The 11485-nt window shown below is 60.9% G+C and overlaps 1 protein-coding gene across 1 annotated transcript in view; it reads right to left on the reverse strand.

Annotated features, from left to right (window-relative positions):
- Nucleotides 1-11485, reverse strand: part of BMPER (BMP binding endothelial regulator) — a gene marked incomplete at its 5' end in the record, with an annotated part of 199790 nt that overhangs the window by 92526 nt on the left and 95779 nt on the right. Inside the window, 3 exon segments of the mRNA XM_006164900.2 lie at nucleotides 484-624; nucleotides 3168-3277; nucleotides 9176-9275. Of these exon segments, the coding sequence (XP_006164962.1) occupies nucleotides 484-624; nucleotides 3168-3277; nucleotides 9176-9275 (351 nt within the window).

The following is an 11485-nucleotide window of genomic DNA, read 5'->3' on the forward strand; positions in this document are numbered from 1 at the left end:
ACACTATGACACATGCATGCCATCGGCACAGGACGGCAGGTGCACGCCATCGGCACAGGACGGCACGTGCACGCCATCAGCACAGGACGGCAGGTGCACGCCCCCACACTAAGGATCTCCCGTTGAATTAAGGGCTGTTGGAATTCCCCGCCTCAAGCACAGCATCCATGGGAACCTTCACCTCGACCCCAATCTCGGCTTATCATCTATGGAAATAGCGATCATGCTTCAAAGCTTTGAACTCTTTCATTAAAAATGAAGCCAAAGGAAAACATTCTTAGAGAGCCACTTTTCTGCCCTCATCTGCCCTGACACCTACATCAGTATGTAAAGGCTGCATACACGACGTGCACTCCACACACACACACACACACACACGCGCACGGACACACGTGTGTACACGAATTGTGATAACCCAATCTCCGCGTCGTCCAGAGGTGCAAGTAGACAGCTCAGTTCCTACAGGCATGGTGCGTGGCTTACCCGGAAAATCTTGTTGCCAAACTTGCACACTCCCACGTGCTCCGAGGGGAGGCGCTGCAGGCACTCTTCACAGCAGCCCTCGTCACGGCTGTCACAGCCGCCAGTGTGGACGCATTTCTTCTTACAGACCACGGTGGAGTCCTGGGGGCAAAGGCAGAGTAGGAGCTGAAAACCATCTTCATCTCCGTCTCCCTGAACACCCCACCTGGCCTCTGTGGACGGCCCACAACAATCTGCCTTCACATACAGGAGTAGGGACTGGATCTCGATCTGTGGCCATGGTTCATTCACTTCACAGGTACCTGTTGACTAAGTGTCTAGACCAGAGAGTGTGGGCGCTGTGGGCTCACGGCCTCCAGGCCCCGGCCCGGCCTCACACTCTCACAGCTGAGAGGCCCGAGCATCTGCTCAGCGGGTCCAGAGCCCTCCTCGCCACATACCCTGAGCAGTGCCCTCCGGGTCTCGCCCACGGCTTTCTGCCACCTCTGGGCGGCTGGCGTAAGGCAGCTATCTTTAACCGAAGTAGGACGTAACGGCTAACACACAGCCTCGAGGTGACACATCTCCCGCGGGCTCTGTGAGCTGCAAGGGACGGGACCAACAATCCCCACGGAGACCTGGTTCCGGACTCTGTAGTAGTGGTGTGGCCTGGCTAGGCCTGCAGCTAGCCCGCGGACCTCCCAGCTTCCAACTGCAGCTTCCCGGGCCCGGTCAGCCCCAGCCCGGCACTGGGCAGGCAGTGAGCACCCGGCGGTGATGCGCAGGCACCGTCCCCTGGAGGCTCAGGAGCAGGAGGAGGGACAGCCAGGGAGCAAGGATCAGGGCTGGCGGGGGGGCGCGAGGCTCTGGAGGCTTGCCCGCAAGGGAAGGTCCCAGTTCGTGTCAGGGGACCTCCCTGAGTGCCGGGCCAGCGGGGCGAGGGTGGGCTGCAGCGCCATGGCCCTGGTAAGGTGGCTCTCGCGCTGTCTCTCTCACGCACAGAAGCAATGACTGAAGTGACACTAAGCGTTAAACTGCAGTGTGGGTCACGAGATCAGCAGGGCTGGCCAGAGGGCAGAGGTGGCAGCAAAGGGGACTACGGCCTGGCCGGGCAGCCTGGGGAGTGGGCTGGACTGGGGGACTTCAAAGTCACACGTCATAGGGTAGCACTGCAGGTGCGAGCCACACCGCAGAACTCACAAACCCGCTGTGGGAAGGGCGAGGCCACTGGGTGGTGTGGGCAGGGACACCCAGGGCAGGTGGGACAGCGCTGGCCACCAAGGGTGGCTGCCCGGCTCCCAAGGACTGTGAGTTCACGCCTGAGGGGCCTCTTAGAGGAAAGTGTAATGTCACCCTCGGCCCCCAACAGGCTGCCTGCGAATCTCTGGCCAGCCAGCCCTCCTCCGTGCATCAGGCCTGGCTGCCACCGGGAGGCCTGGGAGGGCCCCACGTGCAGCAAGTTTCCCACTCCCCAGAGGGCGTCCGAGTGGGGAGTCCTGAGCTGGAGGCCAGCGTGGAGCACACAGCAGCCCCGCTGCAACACAAGGCAGCAGGGAGCCACTGCACAATGGGGGGCCCAGGCAGGCCTGTGGTTTAGGGCCCGGGTGGACCTGCTCACATGGGCACGCCTGCTGGGCACCTGTGCTCACGGCTGGCTGGAGACTGAGGCGGGCTCCCCGTGGTACCTAAAGCCAGGGTGGCCATCTTTCTCTCCCGCCTTCTCTCATGGGAAAGAAGATGCATTTACAAAAGGAAAGGGAAGGGCCCATCCTGGCGGCAAACGGGGCCACGGCGCTGGCTACCACGTGGACGACAGGAGGAGGGCAAGGTCAGCCTGCTGGGCCTCGGGCGGGCTGCAGGGCCGGGCAGGGGTGGCACTGAGAGGGGCCGCGAAGCTGCTTTGCTCCCACTCGCGCCCACACCTTCACGCGCTCTGCCGTGAGGAAGACGTTTCTTTCACAAAACCGAAGGAGTGGCTACGTTCAGCCTAGGTCGCTCAGAGCGCTGGGAGGAGCCAGGCCGCGGGGGATATGCCCAGGCCAGGAACTGCAGGGGGTTCGGTGTGGGCACAGGCAGTAGTGTAGACACCAGCTGCCCGGCGGTGCGCTCCTCAGGTGACAGGAGCCCGGCCTCTGTCCTGCTGTACCCTCATAGCTGGTGTCCAGCGAGGCTCCCCCTCCCCCTCTCTGGCCCTTGGGGTCCTGAAAACAAAAGAGCTCTGGGCACAAACGTGTCACCTGCTCCGTGACGCCCAGCGTGTCACCCGACGCTCTGCACAGTGACGCTGACTCGGTTTTCAAAGCAGATTACCACGCCCATGCAGCCGACAGCCATGAGACGTGTCCACCCAGATCCGCGGGGCTGCGTGTATCCTCGGCACTAACTACACGTCTGTGTGTCCTGCCAGTGACCAACGCCAAGGAAGGCAGGGGACAGCGGGCAGAGGGACACGCTCTCCCAGCCTGCCAGGGCAGCCCGGGCCCAGCAGCAAACCCGCACCTGGCTTCTCTCTGTGGTTAAAGCCAATGCCCGGTACGTAACAGAACCCACCGGTCACTAGGCCCGGACGGCGCAGCCGCTGCGACGGGGTCGTCCCTACAAACGCTCAGACCGCAGGGGCGGCTGGCTCGTGAATGGCCTCAGGGAGGAGGCACGCCCAGGAGCGCCCAAGCCTGTCACCCAGGACACCGCCCGCCTCGCCTCACCCTGCAGGTGCACGCCGTGCAGTTGTCGTAGAGGAACAAGGACCCGTTGTCGTAGACGTCGCTGCGGAAGAGGCAGCTCCCGGAAGGCAGGTCGAACACCTTCCTCTGGCCTGCAGGGAAGCAACAGCGCAGCGTGAACACGGCAAAGTGGTCATCCGCTGCCATCGGTGACACGCCGCAGCACTGCAGTGCCTGCGACCAGGCCTGCCGCGTGTGCCCGAACGTCGGGTCATCGAGCAGTCAGCGCACAGTGACCCCACAGCGAGTCCTGCTGCCATGCTGCCACGGCGTGACCGCCCCGGGTCTCACGTGCTGTGATTCGGTTGTGACAGGGTGGAAAGGCTGGAAACTTCATCAGCTCTGGGGTCACAGGCGAGGACTCTGGGGGATGAGGAGTAAGGCCGATGGGGTGGAGTCCCATGGCTGAGTCCTGGCGGTGTCTACCTCAGGTCGCAGGACATCCAGAGACCTGGACACAGACAGAGTCTGCTCCGCCTACCCTCGAGATGAGGTGCCTTGGGACTGTGACCCCAGCACACGAGCCCTCGGACCCTGGACCTCCAGGCCACGAGCCAGTCGGCCTCCATATCTGTAACCGTCTCAACGTCAGAACCTGCGGTCAACAGCCACAGAACAGCCTAGAATGTGTCTGTAAAGAGCCCACAAAGATGGAAACCCGACGGGGCTTGCGGCCTCCAGGAGACTAACCCACAGGCCGCCCAGGGCGTGGCACGGCAAGTTCTAGAGAGAGCCAGCGTGGGAACCGCAGGGGCAGGCGGACGGGGCAGACTTGCCGGAGGGCACCCGAAGAGCAAGCGGAGCCCTCCAGAGGGAACGACAGCGAGGTCTGCTGGAGGCGGGGCCGAGCCATCCCAGGAAGGAGAGAGTGAGCAAAAAGCACCAACGAGATGGCGTCTGTGAGGGCGGGAACGTGTCTCCCTGCCGAGCGCACGTGGAAACAGCCATGACCACGACGGCCCCAGAGCTGGGTCTGTGAGAGGCGCTCGGCTAGAGGGCAGGCCCTCACGGACTGGGTTAGGGCCCTTCAAGGGAGGCCCAAGGGAGCCCCAGCCCGGCACGGTGAGCGCAAGTGACAAGGCCCTATCCCGGGGACCGCCCGGCATCCAGAACTGCCGGAAGCCACTTCCCACCGTCCCACAGCTGCCCGGTTTATGGTGCCGTGTATGACAGCCATGCAGGACAGAGTGAGAATGCGTCTCAGGTCACAGGGAGGATGAGCCACCCCCAACGGCACCTGAGATCAGAAGCCAGCCTACACGCATAGCTCCTCGGCAGGCCGCCCCGGCTTTCCCTGGTGTGAGGGCTGGGCTGGCAGCTACGAGGGCCAGAGCCCTGAGGGCGCACACAGTGGAGCCTCCTCTCACTCAGCGTCCGACTCGCTGCCCCCGACAGCACATGACGCCTCTGCAATGCTACTGTAATTCAGGACTAAGGACAGGGACCCACGTCCACTGACCGACTAACGCTCACACCCCCTTCACCCATGTGAAGAGTAATGCACTCGGCGTATCAGCAGACCCTGCAGCTTGAAACATCACGCTAGGCGTGTGCGCATACAACCCCACGGGGTTGCTAACACGCTGATGAACATACACCAGACGCAGTGCTCAGAATTAGCGGTCAGAGCTGTGTCAATAGGAGTCATGAAAAAACACTATTTTCCTGCCAGCATCAGCCTCAAGGCCGGGGCAGTGTAGACACAGCTGGATCACCAGGAGCAAACGTGCATCCTGATCCGCAGCCAATCACTGTTCGGGGCCCATGCATGGGCTCCCTCGCGCCTGGACCGTGGAGATGCCTTCTCTGGGCGTCACTGACTTCACCTACACAAGTCGGCGTCACCCTGTCTGCGATCCACGTCACGGTGCGTGAGCAAACAAGCCGGCACGTCTAGCATGACGCTCAGCACCCCCACGCGCCCAGGCAGGCTTCTGTGCTGAGCCCCTGAACTGCCGGGACGAGGCCAGCTGGAGCGCTCCTGGGAACCGCGTAGATGCCCTCCCCAGCTCCTCTTCTAGGGCGCCCTCCGTCGGAGCTGCGAGGACCCGGGTGTGGCCCCACCACACGGAGCTGACCCATCTGGCTGGAATCACTTCCGCCAAGCCACCCTGAGCTCTGGAACTGTACAACATGAGACGTCACTAGATAGTTTCGGGGGTTTTGCATTTATTGTCAAAATAAAGGTGAACTCCTTTTCCTCTGTTTTGTACACTGCTCTCTCTCCATCGATTCACCAGAGGTACATTTTTGTTCTTTAAGAATTTAAAATAGAGGGGCCAGCAGGTGGCATGGTGAGGCACAGGATTCCCACATAGCCAGCCGTGGCCTGAGCCCTGGACCCTGCGGCCTGAAACCTCACGCCAGGCGCGTATGTGTACACGCCCCAACCCTGGGGGGAGATGGAGCAGGGCGGAAGTAAAGCCACCCCCGCAGCGAAGTTCCCACTCCCCTCCTTCCCATCTCTCTCTGGTGAGCCAGATGCTCTAAGACAGAGAAAGGAAAACAGGGCCAGCCCTACAGCACGGGGTTGAGGGGGCGGATCCCGCACGGCCCACCCAGCTCGAATCTCTGCACTGAGCACCCGGCGCATCCCCAGATCCTGCAGGATGGAGAGATGGGGAGGGTCGTGGTGTACCCACTGCCTACCGGGCCCTCTGTGGCTGGCAGTGGAGCATTCACATGCTCTGCCTCAGTGGGGTATTATTTCAGCGGTGATGACCAACGGTCCTTCCCTCCCTTCCCTACAGGAGCTCCGTGTGTTCTGGCGGAGGCATGGGACCTGCACACGGAGCACTGTGCACGCACAGCCTCTTCCCACCGCCGAGCGCACCCTCCCACAGCTGCCCCTGCACCGCCCCGGCCTCGCTGCCCAGCATGGCCGCCCTCCTGACCTACAGCTGGGCGGGTTCTGCCCTGCTCCTGTGACTGCAGTTCTATCCCAGGCCCACACATGTGTCGGCAGCGCAGGAAGTGCACGTGTGAGTTCCTGATCAGGCGTGACCACATGACTCTGTTCTGGTCATTTCACATGTACTTAGTGAGTGTGTGTGGGTATGAGAGTATGTGAAAATGTGTGTGAGCATGGGAGGGGTGGATGTGGTGTGTGTGTGTGGAGATCTTGAGGGTGTGTATGTGTGTGCAGGGGCAGGTGTGTGTGGGTATGCGTGTGTTGGTATGTGGGGGGTTGTGGGTGTATGTGGGGGATGTGAGTGTGGGTGGGTGGGTGGAGATGTGTGTGTGATATGGGTGTGTGTGTATGTGTACGTGGGGGTGTGGGGCTGTGGAGGGTGTGGGTGTGCATGTGTGTATGTGTGTGTATGTGTGAATTTGTACATGTGTACATGTGTACGTGTGTGTGGATGTGTGAGTGTAAGGGTGAGTGTATGTGTGTGGACGTGAGTGTGTATGAGTGTGTGTATGTATGTGTGTACGTATGTGTGTATGAGTGTGTATGAGTGTGTATGTATGTGTGTATGAGTGTGTGTATGTATTTGAATATGTGCATATGAGTGAGAGTGTGTGTATGAGTGTGTGTATGTATGTGTGTATGAGTGTGTGTGCGTGTGTATATGAGTGTGTGTATGTATGTATGTGAGTGTGTGCGTATGAGTGTGTGTGCATGTGTTTGTATGTATGTATGTATGTATGTGAGTGTGTGCATATGAGTGGGAGTGTGTGTATGTGTGTGAGTATGTGTGTATGACTGTGTATGAGTGTGCATGTATGTGTGTATGAGTGTGTGTGCATGTGTATGTATGTGAGTTTGTGCGTATGAGTGTGTGCGTGTGTATGAGTGTGTGTATGTGTGTGTATGAGTGTATGTATGAGTGTATGTATGTGAGTGTGTGCATATGAGTGGGAGTGTGTGTATGTGTGTGAGTATGTGTGTATGACTGTGTATGAGTGTGCATGTATGTGTGTATGAGTGTGTGTGCGTGTGTGTGCATGTGTGTATGTGTGTGTATGTATGTGTGTGTGTGCGTGCGTGTGTGTGTATGAGTGTGTGCCCACGCACACTGCAGGAAGGGCATGCATGGCAGACGTAGCCAGCGGTGGAGCCCCTCGAGGAGGAGAGTGGCCTCTGTGCACCAACACGCCTGGGCTCGTCCGTGTGGATGTGTGGCCACAGGTGACCCAGGGCCGGGCTGGGTACTCTGGGGGAGAGACAGCCGGACAGGACGCTCTGGGCTGGGAAAGCGGGCTGAGAGGAGGAGGGAGGGTTCGAGGAGAGGGCAGGGCAGTCTGGGGTGGCTGGGGCCCACACGGAGGAGGCAATCAGGGAACTCCTCCCGAAGGCAAAGTCACTAAGCCCTTAAAGAAGGACAGCGCTCGGGGGCCCGCAGGCGGCCGCACGCCCGGCAGCTCACTCTCCCTGTGCTCGTGGGAGAACGGGTGCCTGTGTTCCGGGCAGGCTGGACAGCCGGTGGGTCACGGCAGGGAGGCCCTTCTGAGGATGCCTGGCTCTCTCTCGCACCCCCTCACTCACAGGAGAAGTCAATAAACTTCTGAAGAGTAAAGACAGGGGCGTGGCGAAGCACTCTGCTCCCCTGCAGAACAGCCGCCCTCTGCAGCTCCAGATCTGCCACACGGACTGCAGCTGGTGACACCAGAGCACGTGGGCAGACTGGAGGACAGGGTCTCTGATGGGCAGAGTGACGTTACATCAGAGTGGAACCGAGCAGAGACACACAGGCAAAGGTGCTCAGGGCAAGCGTCCGCCACGTGGGCCCCGGAGAGCCTGGCCTGCAGCCGCCCTGGTGCACAGGCACGGGCCCAGCTCTCACTCGGGCTGGCGAAGTCTGACCCGACCAGCTCAAGGGCCCAGGGATCGTCAAGGCTGAGGTCGCAGTGGTGAACAAACACCGGGGGATCACATGCCTCAGAGACTCCACATGTCAGCCCTGTCCCCACTCAGGGGCAACACACACGCCACCCTCGTGTCCCCAGGGCAGCTGAACGCAGCAAGTACTGGGTCGTGTGGGACACAGGCTCCGTCAGCGGCGAGCTGCCTGCTGGAAGGGCCCCTGGCACAGCAGAGCTGGGGGCACCTGCACTGCAGAGGGTCTCTGTGCCTGCCCCGAACCGCACAGCGTCGGGGACTGCGTGAGAGAGCACGGGCACTGGCCGGCCCGGTCCGCAGTAAACACGCAGACCTTCTCTCGCCAGGCGCTGTGGCTCCTCGTCCTCCCACACCTCTAGAGTCCCGGCACGTCATCCTCCTGCCTCCAGCAGCACCAGGGCTAGGCGCCGGCGGGGCAGTGCTGGTTAAGGCGCGGGGGTCCCGTGTGGCTGACTGTGGTTTGAGCTCCAAACCTGGGGCTTGAACATCATGCTGGGTGTGTGGGAGTGCTGGAATATCTGAGAGTAACATGGAGATTTCTCACTTCCTTCCCCTCTCTGGTGAGTGCATGTGCCCTATGGCTTAAACCTAAAAAAAGAAAAAGAAAAAGAAAAAGAAAAAGAAAAAGAAAAAGAAAAAGAAAAAGAAAAAGAAAGAGAAGAGAAGAGAAAGAGAAAGAGAAAGAGAAAGAGAAAGAGAAGAGAAGAGAAGAGAAGAGAAGAGAAGAGAAGAGAAAGGAAAGGAAAGGAAAGAAAAGAAAAGAAAAGAAGAGAAAAGAAAAGAAGAGAAAAGAAAAGAAAAAAAAAAGGAAAAGAAAAGAAAAGAAGGAAGAGGGGAAAGGAAAAAGCAGCACTGGCCTATATTCTCCGTGTGTGCTTTGGATGCCTTTAAAATACATTCCTCCTGATGTCACGGGCCCAGGAAAGATGGCCTCTTCACCACTGTTCTCACAAGGGCATCGCCCAGCCCTCTAGACAGGAGGAAAGACCCCTCCACGGAGCCCAGGTGGGAGCCGGATCTCGAGCACCTGCTGCCCGTGGACGTGGGAGGAGGCGTGCCTCTCACCAGGAGCCACGGTGTGGGCTGACCCTGCCCACGGAAGCCCGGGGCAACTGCACTCCTCCCTGACCTGACAGGTGTCACTCACCCAGACATCTGGGGCAGCACTGTCCTGGGGCTGTGTGGCTGAGATGCTGGGGACAGGAGAGGATGGGGCAGACTTCTCTCACACACTGTGTCCTGCCTCCCTGAGAGAGAGAAAAGCACATTTAGAAAAGTGAGTGCGTGCAGGTCACACGAGCCGGACGCTGGCCCCCCGGCCACCCCAGAGCCGGGGCTTGGCGAGCCCACGCAGGTCCACGCACCAGTCACCCCTCGCAGCGCCTGTGCACTGCCCCGCTGGCCGGGCGGCAGCTACGGGAAGGCCGTCCTGAGATCAGGACCTTCATGTCCTCGCCACCACCGCCCGCCTTTCCCTTCTCTTTCCACGAGCTCTGGAGTCAGCCTGGGGTGGCCAGCCTCTCGGTTTGCATGGGGTTTCTCTCTCAGCACTGAAAGCAGAACGACTTCACACAAATCAGGCCACGCCGGCTCCCGGGCCCTGCCTCTTCTTCCACTCTTCCAAGCAAAGGGAATCCCGCTGCCGTCCACTGAGACCCCTCCTCCGCCAGACCCCATTTTTGGGTAGGGCGTGCATACAGCTCCCTCCATGAAGGCCCCGCTCCTGCCGCCGCTCACGGGTGCTGCCAGGGGAGCTCGGCAGCTCCGACTAGCAGAAGTGACTGAGCCGCTGAGACGGATTCCCCGAAAAGCCAAAGCTCAGAGCGGCCAAGTCTGTCCCACTAAGTGATCATGGAGTCCGATGGTGAACACCGGGGCAGGCGGAGGCTCAGAGCTGCCAAGTCTGTCCCACTAAGTGATCATGGAGTCCGATGGTGAACACCGGGGCAGGCGGAGGCTCAGAGGCCTGCAGGAAAACATGCTCCAGCTCCTTCCCTCCCACCCTCGACTCCATTCCTCCCTCCTCAGCGTCACCGTCCCCGAGGGTGTCTCCACGTCCTAGAATGCAAACATGGGGTTGCTGATGCCCCTCCGCCAGTGCCAGCGTGGAGGCTCAGAGGAGCCTGCTGCTCCACCGGAGTGTCACCGCACACCTGGAGCCCTGAGCGCTGCCCGGGATGGCAGAGCCCAGCCAGCCTGTGCAGTGTGAGCAGCTGGCAGAGCAGTGAGGCTGGATCAGTCATTTGGGAAATAGGTTAGCAGGCAGGCAGAGTTTCAGTGGACCGGCTTCTCCAGTATTCCAGCTACACATTAAGCCAGGAGCCTGCCAGGTACTGGCTGTCCTCAGGGAGTGAGGAACTCACACCTCAGAGCACTGCGCCCCACAGGGGAAGTCAGCTGGGGGACTTCCCTCTCCCTTCCCCACCGCCCATCAGTGGCCGGCACACCTTAGCACAGCCCCAGGTGCTCTGCTGTCCTTCCCGTCTCCCCATTCTCCTCCTCCCCAGCACACCTTGGCACGGCCTCAGGGTCCTCCTCTCCCTCCCGGCCCACCCCTCTGCTGCCCTCCCTCTCCCGCCCTCCTCACCCTCCCGGCCCGTATTGGGCCCAGGGGAAGCTGCCGAGGGTGGAAACCCAGAAGAGCTCCAGCCTGAGACTGCCTGAGCTGCGCAGCACGGGCCCCTGCATCGGCGTCCTGAAAGGGACAGGCATGCAGAGGGGGGTGGCGCCAGCCCTCCACTCGGCTCTATCCCCGAGCCCTGGGCAATCATGGCCCTGAGCTGGAGATGGGGAAGTGGTGCCCGTGCCAGGCTGGGAGCCAGCCAGCTGGGAGACGGTCGGGGGTCCGAGGATGACCGTCATGGTGGCAAGTGCAACCCCTTCCTGCCAGGAGCGGCTCGTTCCCAGTCATGAACCCTGACGTCCCCCGGGAGAGGTGGGCAGTGCCGGCCACGGCAGCCCTGGAAGCGTCACATGGCACCTTAGGAGGCACAGGTGGCTCCCTGGCGTGTGGACGCCTGTGCTGGCCCAGCAGGAGGACAGGTGGGCTGTGCGGAAGCAGCGAGTCACAGGGAACCACTGACCTCTGCTGTCATGCCAGGCCAGCTTCAAAGGCAACGGCTCATCACCTTGGCCGAAGATGTGCCTGACAGGCTGAGCGGAGCACCGTGGGAGCCGCAGCGGGATGGCTCTGACTGCGACAGCACCGCCCGACGGCACCACCCAAGGGCAGGCCCGACGGCACACCCGACGGCATGGCCCGAAAGCACGCCCAACGGCACGCCCCGACGGCACCGCCCGACTGCACGCCTGACCGCACACCCGACTGCACACCCCATGGCTGCAGGGGCCTCCCAAGGCTGGTGAACCACGGAACGGAGCGAGGAGATGCCTCACACACCCACGAGCGTGCGGACTAGGACGCTGCCCGCTCCTTCAGTGACGCGATTCTCTTCCT

The sequence above is a fragment of the Tupaia chinensis genome, unplaced genomic scaffold (assembly GCF_000334495.1).
Source record: "Tupaia chinensis unplaced genomic scaffold, TupChi_1.0 Scaffold143756_1, whole genome shotgun sequence".
Taxonomy (NCBI): Eukaryota; Metazoa; Chordata; class Mammalia; order Scandentia; family Tupaiidae; genus Tupaia; species Tupaia belangeri.